The sequence below is a fragment of the Magnolia sinica genome, chromosome 19 (assembly GCF_029962835.1).
Source record: "Magnolia sinica isolate HGM2019 chromosome 19, MsV1, whole genome shotgun sequence".
Lineage (NCBI taxonomy): Eukaryota > Viridiplantae > Streptophyta > Magnoliopsida > Magnoliales > Magnoliaceae > Magnolia > Magnolia sinica.
Genome location: NC_080591.1, coordinates 19686416 through 19707100, shown reverse-complemented (window position 1 = coordinate 19707100; position 20685 = coordinate 19686416). Strand labels below are relative to the sequence as shown.

The following is a 20685-nucleotide window of genomic DNA, read 5'->3' as shown; positions in this document are numbered from 1 at the left end:
ACCTTATAAAAACCGCTGGATAAAAGGTAGGGTCCACAGTCGCAAATTTCTCTAAAATTTACTTAGAAATTGCAACCGTGATATAAATTTAAGTCAAATTAAACTGTCCAAATTGCTTTTCCCACGGTCATACGTACCACGAAGAAAAATTACTGTCATTTCACTATCTAATTATCGGATTGGTGGACATTTAGTGGACGGTTAAAAATGAAAAATATCCAAGGGTCCTACTTCAACGAACAAGTGTTCCCAGATCAGAGTTTAGGATCATTCAAAAAGACTCATTTTGGGGATCGTGAATTATCGATAGTTGGTTCCATAATTTAGTCGGTTTACCTTGAGTGAATTTTTGCCACGTGTACAAGTTCTGAGTGCCTGCGTATCAAGCGCCATTCGCAGCCTGAGTATCATATTACAGCATCTAATTCTTCTTCTCCTCCTCGTCCTTCCCTCGTCCCCTCTCACTCAAAGCCCTTAAAACCCTCTCTTAGTTTCTATATTTCCATGTGATCGTTTTGATCGCAGCCGAGCCGAGGAGATCAAAAGATCGCAGGGAGCGGGTGAGGAAATGGCGATTCTTTACGCTCTCGTAGCGAGGGGAACCGTAGTCCTCGCCGAGTTCAGCGCCGTGTCCGGCAATACGGGCGCCGTAGCCCGCCGCATCCTCGAGAAGCTTCCTTACGAGCCCGATTCCAGACTCTGCTTTTCGCAAGATCGGTACATATTCCACATCCTCAGATCAGACGGCCTCAGCTTTCTCTGCATGGCCAACGACACCTTCGGAAGTAAGTAACGGCTCAGATCTCAGATTCTCTTCTGTGTGTGTGTGTGTGTGTGTGTGTGTGTGTGTGTGATGCTCGATCAGGCTGTCCAGATGGTGGCCCGCTTTGTGAATGCTTTGGTGAAATGTAATTTTAATGATCGTGCTTGATTGGACCGTCATAACTGCCGATTTTTTGCCTATCGAATTTGGACCGTTGATCATTTCTTTCATGTATTGCACATGAAATTGAGACCGGTCGGATTGTGGGCGCCTTCGTGGATGCAGTGGAGTTTAAAAATAATTCACACTGACTGAATGATCTTAACCGTGCATTTTACTATCTGAATTTGAACTGCTGACCAAATGTATGTATAATAAATCCAGACAGTTGGAATCAACTGCTCCTTTGGTGGTGCGGCGTGTACAAAAACGATGCTGGTTCCACAATGTTTGCTACATGTGGCATGTATATATGTTAAATCAAGACCATCCAAATAGTTGGTTTCTTTCTTTGTGAACGATGGTTCCAAAATTGTGCTGATTGGACGATCTTAAATATCTGATTTTACCCTTCTTAATTTTGGATTTTTGACCATTCTGTCTTTATTACAGTTCTTAATTTCGAGTCATTGAATGGTTTTGAATTTGAATAGAGGATGTAGCATGACAGCATTGATAGCATGATCTCTCAAAGTGGTAGGGTAGTTTAGGATCAGACTGGTGAATTGGTCAAAGTCTCAGGATTGGGGAGAACTCGTAGAATTTAGGAAGTCATGTGGAAAAGAGAATAAGAGAGTCGAGGATTCCATATAGAGGCTCAGAGAATATTGAAACAGTTATGGAGTCAAGTTCAATTTTTATCATCCATAGAAGATTCAGTATTGCATTTGGCATTAGAGCTTTGATCAATGGTGGTGGAACATGCTTCTAATAATCCAAGAAAGTAGATCATGGGCTGAAACGGATAATCCACGAGAATTCTGAGGATATCTGAGAGAATTTCATGGAGCAATCAAGCTTTTTCAGACGGTCGGAACCTTATTTGGCGACACACGAATAATATAATAAGTTAATAGCATTTGTAGCTTGGGTTCGAGAAGAATTTTCAATTTGAAGACCAACACATAAGCAATGAAGCTGTACCTCTGGATCTTCATTGAGTTCATTCCAGCAAACAAAAAATAAAAAATAAAAAAGAAGAAAAATCCTCCTGGTTCGTCACAATCTCGAAATATTGAGTTCTAGTGCTTCCATAAAGAATCATTGGCAAGTTGGGTATACTGTTAAGAACAATTTTTCTCCTTCCATCATATTGTCGAAGCCATATCCTCTTAAGGGGTTGTGTGGTAGCATGGATTTTTTTACATTAAGAATCCATATCCAAGATTTTCATTCCATCATGTCTTTGGTATCGTAGATTTTCAGTCCTGACTCCTGTGGAATCCAGAAATTGTGTTTGGTAGCCTGGATTTTGACTTAAGGGGATCCAACATGAGGTAAGTTATCTTAAATATTTCAAATTGACTTAAGTGTGCAACATGTAAGACATTCATTGTACTGATCCCATTGTAAGATAGCCTTGATAAAAAAAATGAGACAATTCCAAGCATTAGGTGACCCAAAAAAGTGTGCCAAATAATTTTATAAATCAAACAAAATCCCAAAGTTAGATAGACAACACCAGATGGATGAAATAGTTGGGTTGGGACATCCACCATTAAAAACATTCTAAGTGGAGAGAGAGGAGTGTGATTAATCTTTTTATAAAAGAGAAGACAATGATAAAAAAATGATTGTTGGTGAGAATTTTAAATTCTCGGGAGATTCTGCATAACTATAAACCAACAAGAAATGAAAAAGACCCAATTTGGAGATTTTGAATCTTAGGTAGATTCAAAACCCTCCAAAATCCAAGTTGCAAAACATGTTTAAGAAAGAGGAATTGAAATTTTGAATCCAATTTTCCAAAATTCGTATGGTGAAACGAACCCCAATATGGACGTGATCATGGCGCATTTTCAGTGACCGTCTTTTTCCAGGATAAAGAGATTTCTCCTAGGTGCTACATATGGTGTACAAGCCACAATCGCAAATTTGAGGGTAGATTTCTAGGAAGAGCTAACAACATCATAAGCAGATCTATACTATGTTTACAAGACTTTAGTCATCATTTGACATCATGGATTTTAGGAGAATTGGATTTAAAATACAAATGCTCCCCTTTTAAACACATTTGATGGTTTGGATTTTGGAAGATATTGAATGTACCTAGGATTCAAAATCCTTGAAAGGGCCCTTTTCGATTATTATCAATTTACTGTAATGCAAAATATCAAGATTTTAAAATTCTCAATAATGGTCATACTTATGATCACCGTGCCTTCTCTTTTATAAAGAGGCTATTTGTGCTCAACTCTCACAAGCTCTCTCTCTCTCTCTCTCTCTCTCTCTCTCTCTCTCTCTAGTAATAACTCCATTTGTAACAACTCCACCATTTCACTAGAATCCACCACCTTGTAAATGGTACACACCCTTTCCCATCTCTCTATCTTCATTTTCTTTTTAATTTGGTTTCTGCGTTGAAGTTGAGAAGGAGACAGTTTCTTTTTCTTGTGAACGAAGAAGAAGACCCATCGATTCGAAGAAGATGGGTTTTGTTTATACTCCAGCTGCATATAGTGCTTAGTACATAGGCACTTCGAAATTGTACATGTCGCATACATTAGCTCAATTTAAACTAAGTAAAGTGCGGACCTTATTTTTGCTAATGCATTGTTCCAAGATCATATTGGTTGATCAATCATAACCTCAGATTCATGGGCACTTCATTGTGGCAAATGGACCGTTGAATATTTTTAACCATCCATTCAATGCGTGCCAATCAGATTGCTAGATAACCAAATGATCAGATTGCTAGATAACCAAATGAGTGTGATTTTTAATTCATGATACATATACTATGGGAACCATGATTTGGAAAGTTTACTTTGAAGATACTATGCAATTTTTAATTAATTTCTAAGTTGGTGCGTATCATCTGTAACACTCGCAAAGTATCAGCATTTTTCTATGAGGCATCCCAATCCCAATAATTCCCTCTGGTGTGGCTCACCAAAGTTTTGAATTGGCCTGATTTTTAGACTATCATTGAACGTGGACATACACATCTTTTGGATGAATTGGATGGCTTGTACAAAACAAGGTGGACCCCAAAATCCGCTTGAATTGTTTTTAATGGTGGGTGTTCCAATGCAACTGTTCTATCTAGAGTGGATACTTGAGTTTTAGATTGGCCTGATTTTTGGCCCACCCATTTGTTGTGGACATAAGAATCTTTGGAATGGATTTGATGGCCTATACAAATTAAAGTGGGCCCCAAAAGCTGTTTGGACTTTTTAATGGTGTATGCCCTAACCTAATTGTTCCATCTAGTGTATACCATTTGAGCTTTGGAATTTTGCTTGATGTACGAAATTATTGGGTCTATTTTCCTGGACTACTTAATGTTTGGAATTGCCTCATTTTTGGGCTAACGCATCTTATAATGTGTTCATCACAAGGAATTCTTACATGTTGCAAACTTATATCATACTAGAATATTTAAGATGATATTCCTCATTAAATTTAGTATCCTGTGAATGTATACAATATAATTCCAGGATTCCTCTTGAGTCAAAATACAGGTTGTCAAACACAATTTCTGAATTCTATAGGATTGAAAATCTACAATATTAATCATATCCCGATTGAATGAAAATCTCAGTGTTTGAAAAATCTTGGTTCTAGATTCTCAAGTCAAAATCCAAATCCATGCTACCAAGTGACCCATTATTGTTATTTGGTTTTGACACAAAAGAGAATGTGCCAACAGGATTTACCCTAACCCGTTTTTAGGTTGTGTAGATTTCTTATATTTGGAGATTGGGACAATCATTTTCTAAGAGCATCCAAGCATGTAATCCCGTTTCCTACTTCCTTTTTTTTTTTTTTTTTGAGAAGTTACTCTGCAATCATCCTTGAATTGAGCATTGAGTGTTGAGGCCCAAGCCCATTCAAAGTGAGTTGATGCGGCTTGAAGGGAATTGTTTCTTAGATTTGGTAGGGGGTGGTGAAACTCTGTTTCAACTGAAGGGTGGGCTGGATTCAGGTTCATGGTGATCCTAAAAAAAATGAAAGAGCTTTTTACAGTTTGGAGGTGAGACCACTTTGGTTCAATGGGGAGCGCCAGGTTAAAGATCCATTAGGAGATTCATGTGTTAAATTGCAAGGAAGCCCGTCAAAATCAAAATTTAGAATAAGTGGTGGTGAAACTCTGTTTCAACTGAAGGGTGGGCTGGATTCAGGTTCATGGTGATGCTAAAAAAACTAAAAGAGCTTTTTACAGTTTGGAGGTGAGACCACTTTGGTTCAATGGGAAGCGCCAGGTTAAAGATCCATTAGGAGATTCATGTGTTAAATTGCAAGGAAACCCGTCAAAATCAAAATTTAGAATAAGTGGTGTTTCAACTGAAGGGTGGGCTGGATTCAAGTTCATGGTGATGCTAAAAAAACTAAAAGAGCTTTTTACAGTTTGGAGGTGAGACCACTTTGGTTCAATGGGGAGTGCTAGGTTAAAGATCCATTAGGAGATTCATGTGTTAAATTGCAAGGAAGCCCGTCAAAATCAAAATTTAGAATAGGCCCGGTCCAAATAATTCAAAATCCGGGCCGAAACCCCAGGAGGAAATAGCCAAAAGAAGATCACAAGATGCAAGAGGAAAATACATGAAGAGGAAATAATGTGGAAACGATGCTCAAGTTAGTGTGGCTAAAGGAGGGAGAAAAACACACCAAGTTCTTCCATAGGATTGTTGATGTTTGGAAAAGGTAAAATAGAATCCATAGCAATGTTGTCATATCGCATATGCGATCATGTTTGATTGCATGTCTGTGCGCATATGCGATCGCACAATCGCATATGCGGTCTCATATTTTAAAAAAAAAAAAATCAAAAAATTTTAAAAAATCGGAAAATAAGAAAAAAAATGAAACAATATAAGAAAAGTATGGAGAACTTTCCTAAGTTAATTGATAACTAATTTTACATGTTTAAAATACATTTGAGTGAAATAAAATCAATTAAACAATAGATTAAACATAAAGTCATCAACATTCAACAATATAGTTAACAAATAACAATTAATACTTTTAAGAACTAAGAAGTAACAAAAGTAACTAAATAAAATGATACTAAATGCTATATACATTGATCTATTTGCCATTGTGGCATTTGATCACCACCATCGTCATCATCATCCAAGTCATCTCCTTCTTCCACATGCACTTCTTCTTCCGTCTCTTCATCATATGTATGTACTAATACTTCATCAACGTCTAACGAGAGATCTTCAGCGTGATCATTGTTTCCTCCTCCTATCTCCTCAATCTTTCATGGGTTGACTGCTACTCCTCCCCCTCCCCTCGAGAGGAAGTAAAAGTACATTCTCCAAGTATCGATTCGTTTGTGGCATTTTCAACTTACGCCCATGTCAGGTCCTCTCCAACAAATACCGAGTCATTCGTCTCTACGAGCCACTTGTTATCTGCATCCAACTCAACTAAAAAGGTCAAAGAAACCGTGCTTTTCTTTCTTAGTCTGGAATCGTTCCCGCAATTTTTGATTGTATTGGACGAACATCATGTCATTGTGTTTTTTTTGCTCAAGGCGATTCCTTTTCTTTGTGTGAATCTGCATGAAAAGAAGTGCATTTGGCATTAGCTATTTAGCTAATTAACTTACAGTTACAATTATCCTAATTTGTGAGTCTGTAACATACTAACATATTAACATTGTCCTTCTAAACTTACCGCCTCGAACGTGCTCCAGTTGTGCTTGCAATATTGGCGGAACACGTGAGTCCAAGAATCCTTATGGCTAACTTCTTTGAAGTTGTATCCTTCTTGTTCAGGTCAACTCTATAGGTAGCCTACTAGTCAGCTAAGAAAAACAGTTTAAGTAGGTTAGACTTTGTAGATTAGGTTGTAAAAATATATATTTGTAGGAGAGCTAAGACATTCATACTATTTACTGGCCATCCATGATGGGATTCATTAGTTGAACCATTCTGATTGTAACGTCACCCCTTTATGTACAAGAGAGATTGTTGATTCATCTTCTGATTATAGTTTCTCAGCTTCCAATGTTTCATCTTCCATTCTTCGGAAATAGCTCTAGGAAGTTAAGAGACCCTCTGACAGAGTATGACACTTGATACACATGCACTCTGTGCATGTGGCATATGCTAACTCAAATTGAAACTAATTAAATTGTAGAACCAAGTGTTGTTCCAAAATCAGATTGGTTGGACAATACTATCCTCTGATTCATGGGCCATACACATAACTAATGGTGACAGTCCCCATCTCAATTTTGCCATGTGGGGTAGCCCACCTGAGTTTTGAATCAGCCAGCTTGTGTCGAAACTCCGTGTGGCAAACTTGATGGACAGGGTGGATCTTGTCCACATGAAGCCGTGTGATCAACGTCAGTGAAAGACATGCCATGCCCTACATGACCACATAAATCAAGCATTTTCCAATTCTCTCATGGCATTATGTTCTTAATAATGGAATTATAGGATAAAATCCTGTCTCAATTCTCATGCAAAATTCTCTCCCATTTCTCTCTTATGGCATTAGTAAAATGTAATTATGACATTAAATTCTCAATACAAAGTAATTATGGCATTAAGTTTCTTAATATTCAAATTACTTCTACGTCCATATCCATTATTAATGTATAATATAGCACAAAGTATTAATCGGGTACCCTTCGTTTACCTGATACTTGACCCGTTCAGGCCCAGTTTTCTAAATGGGTATAATCATGACCAGGTCAGGACAGATCATGAGTGAAATATCATGATCAGGTTGACCAGGTCAGGCCTGATCGTGAGTGAATATAAAATTTAAAATGTACATTACTGTTCCAGCTGAAATACTTGGAATAATTCTATGGCTTGTACGGGGAGTAGGCTTTTTAGTGCTAGCTGAATGTAATGGCTTTTGTGCAACATCGAAAGGTTGTAGTGGGATCGTTCGGATTGCCCAACTTGTGGTCTTCAATCCCACCTGCCTAAAGACTATAGGGAAGAGCAGATCTGTAAATCCCTTCCATTCACTTTCCTTACCCTACTAAATAATCTAGTAGGTTCCCTGGTCAATCAATAAGATCTTATAACTATAAATTGTGGTCCTGAACCTGTCGACTTAATAGACGGGAGATAAAATAGGAGCCAAACCCATTTTAAGCGGGCTGAGGTCCTCGGGTAGCCGCTGGTCCGGGTACCCATTGACAGCCCCAGTCCTGATGGTCTTCTTCCAAGTGTTTTGGGAGACCGTTAAAGGGAACCTATTGCAATTCATCTTCAAAATTTATAGCAGAGGCAAGATTTTAAAGACGTTAGTGCGTCATTTATTAATACCATCCCTAAGGAATGTCTTGTGTGTTTGGACTTCGGGCGAATTAACCTAATTGGTAGCCCATATAAAATTCTTTCTAAGATTATTGTAACAAGGTTAAACAGGATTCTTAGCGGTTCATGTCTAAATCTTAGTGGGCATTCGTCTTTGGTCAGCAAATTATTGGTGGGGCATTGGTTAGGAATGAATGTATCAAATTGAGCTACAAAGAGGGTAAGCTAGGGTTGGTATGTAAGCTGGATGTTTTGCAATATATGCTTCTTTGCATGGGTTTTAGATTAAAATTGTGGCAGTGGATATTGGCATGTGTTTCTTTGATTCAATATTCAGTTATTGTCAACAGAGCGCCTCTTCATGGAATCAAGAGCGGTTCGCCAAGGAGACCCACTTTCTCCCACCTTGTTCGTTGTAATTGCAGAAGTCCTTAGCAAAATGATTGGAAAAGCCTCAAAGGTAGGCTTGATCAGAGGCTTTTAGGTGAGCAAACTCAGTCCACAAGAGACCCACCTTCCAATACACTGATAATACTTTGTTATTATGTGATGCTAAGGAGAACCTGATGGCCAATCTTCGTAAGGTCTAAGGTGATAAGATGGTTCAAAATTGTTTCTGGACAAAAAATGAATATGAGAAAAAGTGAGACGCTTGACATCCATCTTCTTGATTGGTGGTCAACCTCTTCTGTAATTTCTCTTCGATTGGTGGGTCAACCTCCTGTAATTCTTCTTCGATTGGGGTTAATAAAATTCTTTGTTGCCATTAAGAAAAGGATGGTGTGGTGTTCAATGTGGAATGCGGTCTTATGACTACTACATGGTAACTAGGATTTGTCTAGAGATCGCTAGGATGAGGGCTGTGGAAATTTCTGTCTGTTTATTTTATCAATAGCTGAGTAATCAAGAAGAAAAGAGAAGCCAAGGAGAAAGAGAATAAATGAAATTGGCCTGTGAAAAGGCTAAAAGTTGGTTGTAAAAATTGATAACAAACTAGCCAAGGCTGAACAAATAAGCTAAGTAGAAAGAGGCGTTATTACTGAAAAGCCATAGAAACACCAAAAGTAGCATAGTTTAGTTGGCACCCTGGTTAGCCAGTGAATCTGCATCATGTTGCCTTGGGGAACCGAGTGGAGTGGTCCTAGATGTGCACAATGCATGATTGGTACATGGTGCATATTTCATCATGCAAGGGCTTGGTGTTGGAGGATCAATTTTGCTAACTGAATGGAGCATGCTTCCTCTTAAGTGATTAATTATGGAAAAGTCAAGTTGATGATGGTTATCATGGCAAATAATGGAAGCCTATGCATTTATTTATTTATTTTTTAGTTAGATAAAGAGCCTTTTAATACCTTTGTTCTTCCTCAGGCTGGGTTCACTAGTTACCATTTTTACAAGGCTATGGGCGTATTATGGCGGGCAACTGTGAACTCTCAAACCATGAGGAGTTGGAGGGAGTGTATTTTATTGCAGAATTCAGGTGAGGGAAGTACAGGTTTCTCTAGCAAGAATGAGAAAAAGAAAGTCTGTGAGGACAGATGTACCAATAGTCGTGCGGAGGATACTAGCCAGATTAGGTTGGCTAATTAATCTTCCCAAGCAAATATGCGGACAAAGAAAATGCCTGATGAGCAATTTCAAACTTGCTTGAAAGGAAAAGTAGATTCACAAAAGTGCACAACTATCTGGGGATCAAACTTATGGATCACACTATGAAGCTAAGGGGGACAAAGACTAAGACAAGAATGTGGATTTGAAAGATCAGCTTGCCTTCTTTTAATGTTTTGGTCAGTTTGCGCTCATCCTAGGAGGATCAACAATCAAGGTTGTTTTCTTAGATAGTAGATGGAAAAGTATAAAGAGGAGAGAGAATCTACACATGGCTTTTATTGACCTAGAGAAAGCATGTAATGAAGCGTGCAAGATGAAGGTTATGTGGTGAGTGCTGAGGGAAGGGGTCCAAGGAAGATATATTGACATCATTAACATATGTATTAATACAAGGGCATTTTCACATTGGGCTCGAGTAGGGTAGCCTGTGGGATGCGGGAACACACTCGGGGTGGGCGGTCTGTGTGAGGCGGTGCCCATGTGATTTGGGGCCCACGAGAGGGGTTTGGCTGAGGTCCTAACCCATGAGATGTGGGGCCTGGGCTATGAGATAAAGGGATTAAATGCGCCATGCTCTAACAGTTTGAGCTTTTAGAGCAAGTGGTTAATTGTCCTGCATCATGTATGAGGGTGCTATTACCAACTTCAGAATGTTTTGTGGTGAGACAAATGGGTTTACTGCATAGATGGGTCTTCATTAGGGCACAATCCATACCTTTTGCACTTGTCATAGATGATTTAACTGCTAGACTGCTAGTACTTACAAAATGATTCCTTGGTGCGTGATGCTTATGGATGATGTGGTGCTGGCCGGCAACATTAGGAAGGGGCGAATGCTAAAAATTTTGAAAGTTTGGGGGAAAGGTTCTAGAAGTACAAAAAGTTGCAAAACAAAGGCATAGCATGGAAAGCAACTTTAGCAGGACTATTTATAGAGGCAATGCTTTTGTTAGAATCAAAGACCATGTTCTCAAAGTGACATGTTTTGTTACCTTTGTTTTATAATTCAAAAGGATGGAGAAATTGATCAGGATTTTTCCAATAGAAATGGAGCTGGGTGGATGAAGTGGAGATGTGCTTTTAGAGTGTTGTGTGATTGCCGCATGGCAACTGAACTCTAGGAAAAGTTTTATAGTGACTAAATATGCTATATTTGGCAGAGCGTTGAACAATTAGAAGCGACATGAGCAGAGATTGAGCATCCAAAGAAGAGGATGTTGAGATGGATGTGTTGGAAGATGAGGATGGATAAGAATAAAATCATTTTAGGAGTGGCCCTAATAGGAGATTAAAATGACAGAGAGGATATTGAGATGTATTAGTTGTATGCTAAGAAAATTGGAGATGACCCCAATATGGACGAACAATATCTCTATTTTATGTTGAAAGGCCTGAAAGTAGGATGAGGGGAAGATCTAAAGGACTCAGATTTATGTGGTGAGAAAGGATATACATGCTTTTTCACTTAATGAAGAAAGGGCTTTTGATGGAAATGATTCAGAAAACAGAATTCCTAAGGATTTTTGAACCATTGGTATGATCGATCTTCAAACCATGAGCAAAGCTTTATTGGGAAATGGCTTTGGAGATTTGGTAGTGCGGATGATGAGTTGTATAGGATTGACTAGATTCATCACAGATTTCAACCTACAGGTATTTAGCAACTTCAATAGTTCAGTAGATGATGTGACGTAGAAGATTTAGCAACACCTTGTGTGGGATTAAGTAAAAGCACTTAACAATAGTACCACATGGATCGGCCCTTGTCCGTTTGAACACACACACTCCCCTATCATTGTACTTTTCCTTCTACACTTCCATCTCCAGCCCTTCTCCGAATTCACGACTTCCCTTTCTCCTTTTGGCACCACCACACCTCCAAAGGTTGCTGCCTTCGTTTGGCTTATGGCCAGAGGGAAAGTGCTCACTTTAGACAACTTGCAAAGACGGGGGTTGATTCCTCCAAACATATGCCCTCTTTGCAACAGAGATGCCGAGTCTATTTCCCATCTCTTCCTTCTCTGCAGTTTTTCTGTTGGAATCTGGGACAATATTTGCTGTTTCTTTTCTGTATCTTGGGCCATGCCAGGTTCCATGCATCACATCCTCCATGCCTGGCACCACCCCTACCTCAACAAGGATACTACCTCTGTGTGCCGTCTGTTAGGCCCAGTGTTGTCATATGTGATCGCATAATTGCATATCATGGCTCAAATCGCTTATGCCATGATCACATATGCCATGCAGGAAGTATGCCATGATTTCGCATAATGGCCAACAGTCAAGTTTCTTGTAGATTGTAATAAGTTGTAACTTTTAACTTGTATTGTATGCATCAACTCATCAAGATTCAAGTCATCAATACAATTTCTATAATGGTAATTTTCAATAATTAATTCTTTCTTAATGTAACTTGTTAATTATTTAAATTTGTTTTATTATATATAATATAATATAACTCAACATATAGATGGCCTAATAGTCAAACTACAATGACTTTTTACATAAACCCAATCCAATCACTTGTCGTAATTATACATAGTTTTTCTTTTTCTTTTTTCTTTTTTTATGTATTTTTTAACCATTTTTTCGAATTTTTTAATTTTCAAAAAACAAAAAAAAAAGGCCATCAGCCTGGGCGATGGCTTATGCGATTTGAAAACATTGATTAGGCCTAGCAGCTCCGTGGGGAATTTGGCGTAAAACGGAACTTGAGATGTTTTCAAAACATTCTCTCATCCTCTGTTTCAGTTTCTCAACGAATCTTTCGAGAGGCGAAGGAGTGGTCTCTCTGTCTCCCCCTCGAAGACAGACCCACTCCCTCTCCTTCCTTGGGATAAGTTTGTTGGTGGTTTCTGTGTTGTCTCGGGTTGTATAGTGGTTTCCTAGGTTTTTGCCTCTTTTCTATTTCTTTTGTTTGTTCTCTTGTAGTTCTCTTTGCCTTGCTTGGGCTATTTCTTTGTTTTTCCCTCTTCTAATATATTTTTCAAGCTTCAAAAAAAGAAAAAGGAAATTTAAAAAAAGAAAAAGAAAAAGAAAAACTATGTGATTGCTGTCTTACAAATGTGAGATTTTCACTTGTCATCCAAACAAGATCTCTAATGTCGGAACCAAGGGAAAATAGCACTCATGGAAATAATGATTAACTTTTTCCATTTCTTTCCCATTTCTAGTGCAATCCAAACATACCCATTACATTTGCCTTATTTTTCTCATTTTCACTCCTCCTATAGATTATGTTCTTCTTTGAAAGGTGTCTTGTTCCATCTTATTACTCAGCCTTTTTTAAAACTGCTATTTCATGCATACTTTTTGTTTATTCAATGCTTTATTCCAGGGCGAGTTCCATTTTCTTACTTGGAGGATATTCATATGAGATTCATGAAAAACTATGGGAGAGTGGCTCATGCAGCTCTAGCTTATGCAATGAACGATGAGTTCTCTAGAGTCTTACATCAGCAGATGGAATACTTCTCCAGTAATCCCAATGCAGATACTCTCAACCGCATAAGAGGTGAAGTTAGTGAGGCAAGTATTTTGGATTGAACCAGATCTATTTGTTGCTTGAAGATAACAAAAATTCCTTTGTATTTCTAATGGTAGTTTGATATTGCTTTTGCTGAATCAACATTGATGAGGTAATGATTTTAAAAAAAATCATGGTTGACAAGGTGCCTTGCTGGATCAAGATTGTCCAGTCAGTTGATTTTTGAGTTGTGGAATTGCATGGTAGATCCTATCTGTTGACTGTCTGTCTTGATCTCTCCCATGTGTGCCACATGTTTACGGGCATGAAGTTCTGCATCCTTGGACTGACACAAAATTTGGCTCTCAAAGAATTTATCCATTCTCAGCAGTTTGTGGAGCCTTGAACCAGAGTGAGAAATCTGTCTCAGCAATTTTTTGGCCGGGAAATTTCTCAGGAAAATTTCAAATTTTGAGAGTTTTCTCGGGATATCATCGGGAAAATCTTGCAGAAAATAAAAGTATTTAAGAATATTTATTGTAAATTATTAAATAAATTCAAAATAATACATATAATAGATATTTATATAACAAATTCCATAATTTACTCTCTCTTTTTTTTTTCTTTAATTTTTTTTTTTTTTCATGTTAATATTGCGCTAAAAACAGAATATTAAAATCTGCAGAGATTTTGAAATCTCGCGATAATATCGCTTAGTGTATTCTCGTGATAATATTGTGAGATTTTCAAAATCTCGGTGATATTTGTCAAACTGCCTTGAACATGTTTATATTGCTTCATATGTATGTCCTACTCATTTCCACTAAAATTACCATCCAGATGCGCACTATCATGGTGGAAAATATTGAAAAGATACTGGAGAGAGGTGACCGGATTGAGCTTTTGGTTGACAAAACAGCAACGATGCAAGATAGTGCCTTTCATTTCAAGAAGCAGTCGAGGCGTCTTCGCCAAGCTCTGTGGATGAAAAACTTCAAACTTTTGTAAGTACCCAAATCTTGCTATTGCCTATGGCTAAAATTAAGACCACCACTCAAAACAGTAGTGTTTCTTTATTCGGAAAAGGAAAAGAAATGAAGAAAGAAACTGTTTCCATTTCGACAAATTCCAAATCACACACACAGCAAAACAAAAAGAGGAAAGGAAAGCTCTTTTGTTTTTTTTTTTTTTTTTTGCTTAAACAATCTTTGGAATGGTAAGCTGGGTTAGAACCTGCTTCCTCAACATTGGCACTCTAACGTATTAATCACCATTGCACTAGGCTTGATACATACCTCTATGGCTGCTGTACATTTTCTTAGCCAGTCTGAGGATTGTCTTGATCGTTGGCATGCTGAGAGTTGCGGTGGGTTCCCAATATGAAGGCTGCTACTTAGTAAGCCTATGTACAGGCATGCATGCCAACATGTTCAAGATTCAAGATCAACAGGTGGGCCCCAATGTGTGATGCCCTGGTCCAAAAGTTCAAGCAGGTCGATTCCCTATTTGGTGGACCACTTATATGAAAACAACAGGTTGGTTTTAGAAAGTTGTCAACTAGTCACATTCAAACCACTCATGTCACCCAAGGTTCCAAGTATTGGTATCCGAGGGTGCATTGGCCGGGCAGAACATGATACTGTATGGGGCATATCAGATCATATTGGACCGTATCAGCATGATTCATTCTGACAAGCAAATTCGAAAAAGTATCAGAAAAAAGAGATACAAGAATCTAGATTTATTTTTTTGACATATTTTCGATAATTTACCAGACTGTCCAGACCATTCTTCGGCAAGTATGTTGTCCATCTGCCTGATCTGCTGAAAATGAAGTTTTTAGTCTTTGACCTCTAAATTCGGTGTTAAAGCATTTAGGAATTATAAATTCTTTAATTGATCTGTATCCTTACTAGAATGGATCTTGTTAGATCTTTTAACCGACCATCACGGAGATCACAAAAAATTATCCAAAATCCAAACTAGATGTGATTAAGAGCTTTGCTAAGCCCACATGAGCGTACAAGTCACCTAATGCACAAGCTACCACATATGCATCAACATGGCAGACATGTGAAATATCCAAGTCATCCATCAGGTAGACCTCACATGTAGATCTTACTACCCAAGGACAAAGTTTGTCCATTGAGTGGATGTGCCATGATATTAGAAATAAGTTGATGGGTTAGAAAATGTTGGCTGATTTTTTCACAGCCGTACATTTGTTCAGTTAATTGTGGACCAACCTGATTCTTGGGATGTTGAATAACATAGTGGTACCCTGCTGATGGTTGGCTTGGATATTGCACCTGTCCGCTAGTGTCCACCACACTAGCGTATGTGGCGGTGTGTGCATTAGCTGCCTTGTACACACTCATGGGCTTAGCATGGCTCTATGATTAAAATAACAAATGTTGTGAATGTACATATCATGTAATAGACAAACATGCTATTATAAGTAATTATATACAATTAGATCAGTTCCTCTCCACTTCGATTCGATGAATCATGATCGAATATTGTGTTTTGTTCTCCAAAATAGATTTAGATCTAGTTGAAGCTGAGTCCCTAGCATTTACACTTGAAATGTAGAAATATATGAAAATATGAGAAAACAAGAGAGAAATTTGTATAGGCGCTCGCATCTCAGCTGTATCATGTGATGCAAGGAGTGTATTGGGACCTATAAAGTTGCCAACTAGTGTTTTAAATAGCGAATAGTGTGTAGTGTAGCGTTCACTCCTTTGAAGCATGAGGCATAAGCTACCTAGTGTGTAATGTAAGCTACACACTACTTCTAGATTTTTAATCAAGGTTGCGCTTGCTTGCACCAATTTCCTTCTTTCGTGTTTTCTTCTTCTTCTTCTTCTTCTTCTTTTTGGAAAGGCACTTGGTTGCACCAAACATAACCTAAAGTAATAGGAAAGGGCAATGATTAAGTATAAAGGTAAAGAAAGAGCAATGAAACTGATTTAATATTGTTACTTGTACTATTGTACTAAAAGCATGGTAAAGATTACTAATTTTTATTGAAAATAGAAACATGTAACAAATCCTTGAAAACATTAATTGATTTTAATGTCATAGTGAAAATTAATTTTGTAATGTGAGCTTTGTAGCATATGCAAATAATCATGTAGCTTAAGCTACATGCAACTTGAGCTATTTTCATGAGGTACGAAGTGTTAAGCTATGCTATGTAGCGTAAGTTACAGGCTACATGGCGTAGCTATTTAAAACACTGGACTGCCAACACACCCACGGAGCCGATGCAGTCTCGTGTGGGCCAATATGCCCGTATCGGCCAATACAGGACCAGTTTGTGATCTTTTGTTGCCTTCCCAACATTTGCACTAGCCTTCTCTTTTGGCCAGGGAATCCTCCTAGTGGGGCCCACTTCATGTGATACACAACGGCACTTGTCGCTGCATCTAGCCAGGGCTTAACCAAAACCCATAATAGTGCACATCCCAATCCTCGGAAAAATGAGAAAAAAAAGGCTTTGATCTATATGTTGATAACATCTGCAATTTTGGGGCACCATATCAATTTCAGCATGGTTGCATTTCTGTAACATCACTCATGAATACTCTCAGTAACAGGATATAATTTTCGGGCCACTGCAGGGCTTTGTTGACGGGTTTGATAGTGGTGTTGCTGTACATAATCATTGCTGCTTGTTGTGGTGGCATCACCCTTCCATCATGCCGATCTTGAGATACATTACAGTGCGAGCTCCTGTGGCGTTTGTCTTGTAGTTGGTTTTCAGAATTCGCAAGCCTCTTATGTTATGGGAAGAGTTGTCGGTCTTGATGCATCTGGACTGAATGGTATCCTGATTTGGCCATTTGGTACAGGCAGGGCCCATGATGATGTGATCTAGACCATTGATTGGATGGCTTCCATGGTAAATGAGGGTGCTCTAAAATCCTTCTAGGCTGTAAGATCCTTGCCATCCAATTTACATTCTCTAAGTGTCTGGTAATGCAACAATCAAGATGTTTTGATCTTCCAATCTGAGGGATTTTCAGGGTGTCTGCCATTCACCATGGACATGCCAGATCAACAGTCAGATCACCAGACCATAGGCCCACCTATACGGACTGCACATCAGAATGCTATTCACATCCCAATGCATCTGGACCTTGATAATTCCTCCTATGACATGGAGCCTCCCGTCTCCAGTGCCGATTTATCTGGCGAGTTTGCATGCAGAAGTCCACATTCACGGCGGCAGAAATATTCATGTTGAATCTGTTCTTGTTAGGAAGTTGGTATTTGCTTTGTATAATAATGAGTGAAACCTTCTTTTTCTGGTGATTATTCTCTGTAAATTTCAATAATTTTTTGGCATTTTATCATATCGTCATGATTCTTATTTATTTTCTATTTATGTTGGGACGGTTTCTTCTGTGCTTTTGCTAGGTTTATCCAATGAGATATTTGAATTCATCTTCTGCTGTTTTTTTTTTCCCCTCACTGAAATAGTGTCAAAGGCATCTCTCACCTTCAATTGGTTGTATGTGAATTCCTATGCACGTTATGAACAGGATTTAATTTAATTTAATTAAATTTTTTTTTTTTTGAATTCTGGCCCCTATCAAAGATTTGGATGTGAATAGGATTCCCACCTGTGTGCTCTGAATCGTCTGATGGGCGGTGGGATATTTGGTGGAGATGATTGTAGAGAGTGGAACAGCTGAGTTGCTTTAGTATGCAGGTGGCTGGGATATGTTTCACTTTCGGACAATCTCAACCCTCCATTAGACGAGCTTTTAGGGAAATAATGAACATTTGAACTTTCTCCTGCTTTTTCTACAAAGCTTTCGCCAATGGAAGGTGTTAGCTGCCAGCTGTGCTTGTGAGCATGACAGTCTTCAGCCGCTGATGAAATACTACTGCTCATGATTGAAACTCTCACGTCCTACACGAATTTATAATTTGGAAAAAAAAAACGTGTGCAGATCATGAGTTTGATCAATCTCCATTTTTTTAAATGGAAGTGACTGATCCACAATTAATTTGGCACGCATTTGCACTAGTCGGATCTTCCAAAATTGCGGGATCCATCTAGGACTTGACAGTGATTGATTGACCCAAAATTCAATTGGTTTCCTATCAAATGTACTGCTGATCTATGTCGAAATTCAAAGATGGAAATCAAGATTGTTAAGATTACTAGATTAGTTTGTGCTCCACCCAGCAGGCTCATTACAGTGGTTGGGTGCATTGGACCAGCATCACCGTTTTCAAAATGTCTCCTTGTAGATAAAAAGGCAAGTACACAAGTAATTAATTATGAGCTTTCAGTTGTCTCAATGATCCTGTCTTGGTTCATGAATCCCTACCACTGACAAATGATGTGCGGCAGGTGAATCCGAACCATACATCAGGTGGGTCATACAGTGGATGGCCAATGATACCAAAAAAATAAAAAAACCAAATCCAGCTAATCGACTTTTCCTAGTTGAAGATCAACCACTGGCCAATTCAACTCAACATCCATTTGCTGCCAAACCCAAATATTTTGGTTCAAGGGTGCAATGATGATCATGATCTGAAATCCCAAATGGTTGAGAAACCCAGATCATGATCTGCACAGTTCTTTAACCACAGGGGACCACTCAGTAGGGCCCACTAGATAAATGATCTCAACTCACCAAAATATCAAGTGACAATGAACCAAGATAGGTGCATCGAGTAAAGGGACCCAGACTCAAACCAGTGCCTGGTTCCATTTTAAAAAAAAAGGGGTTTCTCTTCCATTACACAAAAAGCAAAGCTGGGATTCCATTGATATCACCAAATGCAAAATAACTCGGTTTGCTATAGTTTGACTAAATTACATACCCATTTCTCAGCGTCCCATTTCAATATTACAAAGCTGCCAATTGGCCAAACCTTTAACATGATGGTCTCAGTGATTAAAAGGACCCATTTTCAGTTGCAGACAACCAAACCAGAAGGCCGTAAGGTTTGGTTGGATCCACTGTTACATTGAATTGCAATGAGTCTAATAAAGTGGAAATAACCAACTTGCAATTACATCTCTTAGCATTCACATTGAGGGAATGGGCCTCAAATTGCACCTAGGTCTTGTTCAGCAGCATGGATAAGAGGGACTAGTGGATTTATTTATTTATTTTTTCTGTTTGTGTGTGTCGGGTTCCAAGCTGCCGAACGAGATTCCAACTTAGATCTAAAACAAATATAACTGCATTTTGTGGGCTACTTCCTCACTGTAAACACTGGGAAACATCAGAGTAGTTGATGTTTGTCATTTCCTCTTTCCTTAAACTGAATGTTCTCAATTCAATTCACTTGCCCAGAAAAAGCAGCCTCAGCCATCCCTTTCTCAGCATCCTCAAAACTCCACATGGATTGGTTGAATAAAGATGGCTGAAGTCCTTCAATGACCCCAGACTAGTTTCGCGATATTCCTGCTGGCAGCTGCACTGATTAGACTACTCTGCTTATTCAACATCTCCTCCTGAGCACGAATGTCGCCCTCCTTCAACAATGCAATCACACCCAGTTTCATTTACTCGAACATATATCATATAAATATTAGACTTCTATAAAATGATTGGGAACTACTTGGTCACTGCTCAAATTTTTGCGGACAAAAGATGTCTAGATGGGCTTCCAAGGATGCATTTATGTGATAAGAAGATTTGGGATGGAAAGGGCAGGAATGGAAACCTACCCGATACGGTTTTCTATGCAGCCTCAAGTGCATGGTGGATTGGTTTCCCATAGAAAAGTGGAACTGACCCCGATCCCCAATTTTTGGAAACATAATAGGGGGCCCGTAGATTAAAAAGGACTACAGTAAAGAGAAAGAAGCATGTTTCTTGCTCTTTTTTTTATTTATTTATAAAAGGATGGGGTTCAAAAATACACTTTAGACTTCTCAAGGAAGACAGAGATACGGTTCATAAACACCGAGCTTTCTAAGCCCACGTGTGTGCAATAAAGCTCATGTATACACCACACGTGCCAGCATGGCATCCATCTGTTAGAAAGGAACCAATACATTGATACCCTGGCCCAAGGAATTAGTTTGATCCACTAATTAGGTGGGCCACATGTTGTAAAAAAAAAATGTACGGCTTTGAAAACTTGGCTGAAGTTTGCTAACCCATCCACCTGTTTACAATATTAGGCCCACATGCTGAGAGGATCAGATTTTATTTAGTAAAAACATATACAAGGTCGGACCAACTTGATGGATGGATTAGATCTTGCACCTATGTGCGATGCGGGCGCATGTGTGGAGTATGCAGGAGCTTTATTGCACTCTTGTGCACTTCAGCAAACCTCCATAAAAACCAAAAAGAAAATGAAAAGATTGTGCGCACTCAGTGTGCACGAAGAGTTGGTGCACA

General features: G+C 38.7%; 2 protein-coding genes across 3 annotated transcripts in view; one reads left to right on the top strand and one right to left on the bottom strand.

The window, feature by feature from the left end:
- The first annotated feature begins 443 nt into the window (after positions 1 to 443).
- Positions 444 to 17679, top strand: LOC131234811 (vesicle-associated membrane protein 714). Its single transcript, XM_058231787.1, has 4 exons — positions 444 to 785; positions 13169 to 13359; positions 14138 to 14301; positions 16924 to 17679. Exons 1-4 carry the CDS (start codon positions 569 to 571, stop codon positions 17012 to 17014), a joined length of 663 nt encoding a protein of 220 aa, XP_058087770.1. The 5' UTR covers positions 444 to 568; the 3' UTR covers positions 17015 to 17679.
- A 1748-nt stretch (positions 17680 to 19427) lies between these two features.
- LOC131234810 (crossover junction endonuclease MUS81) overlaps positions 19428 to 20685 on the bottom strand; it is a 63270-nt gene continuing 62012 nt past the window's right edge. For both annotated transcript variants that reach the window (XM_058231785.1, XM_058231783.1), the window contains one exon: positions 19428 to 19808. Coding sequence is in view for 1 of the 2 variants with exons in the window: in XM_058231783.1 (XP_058087766.1) it covers positions 19707 to 19808 (102 nt within the window). In the remaining variant the exon portion in view is untranslated. The remainder of the gene's footprint in view (positions 19809 to 20685) is intronic.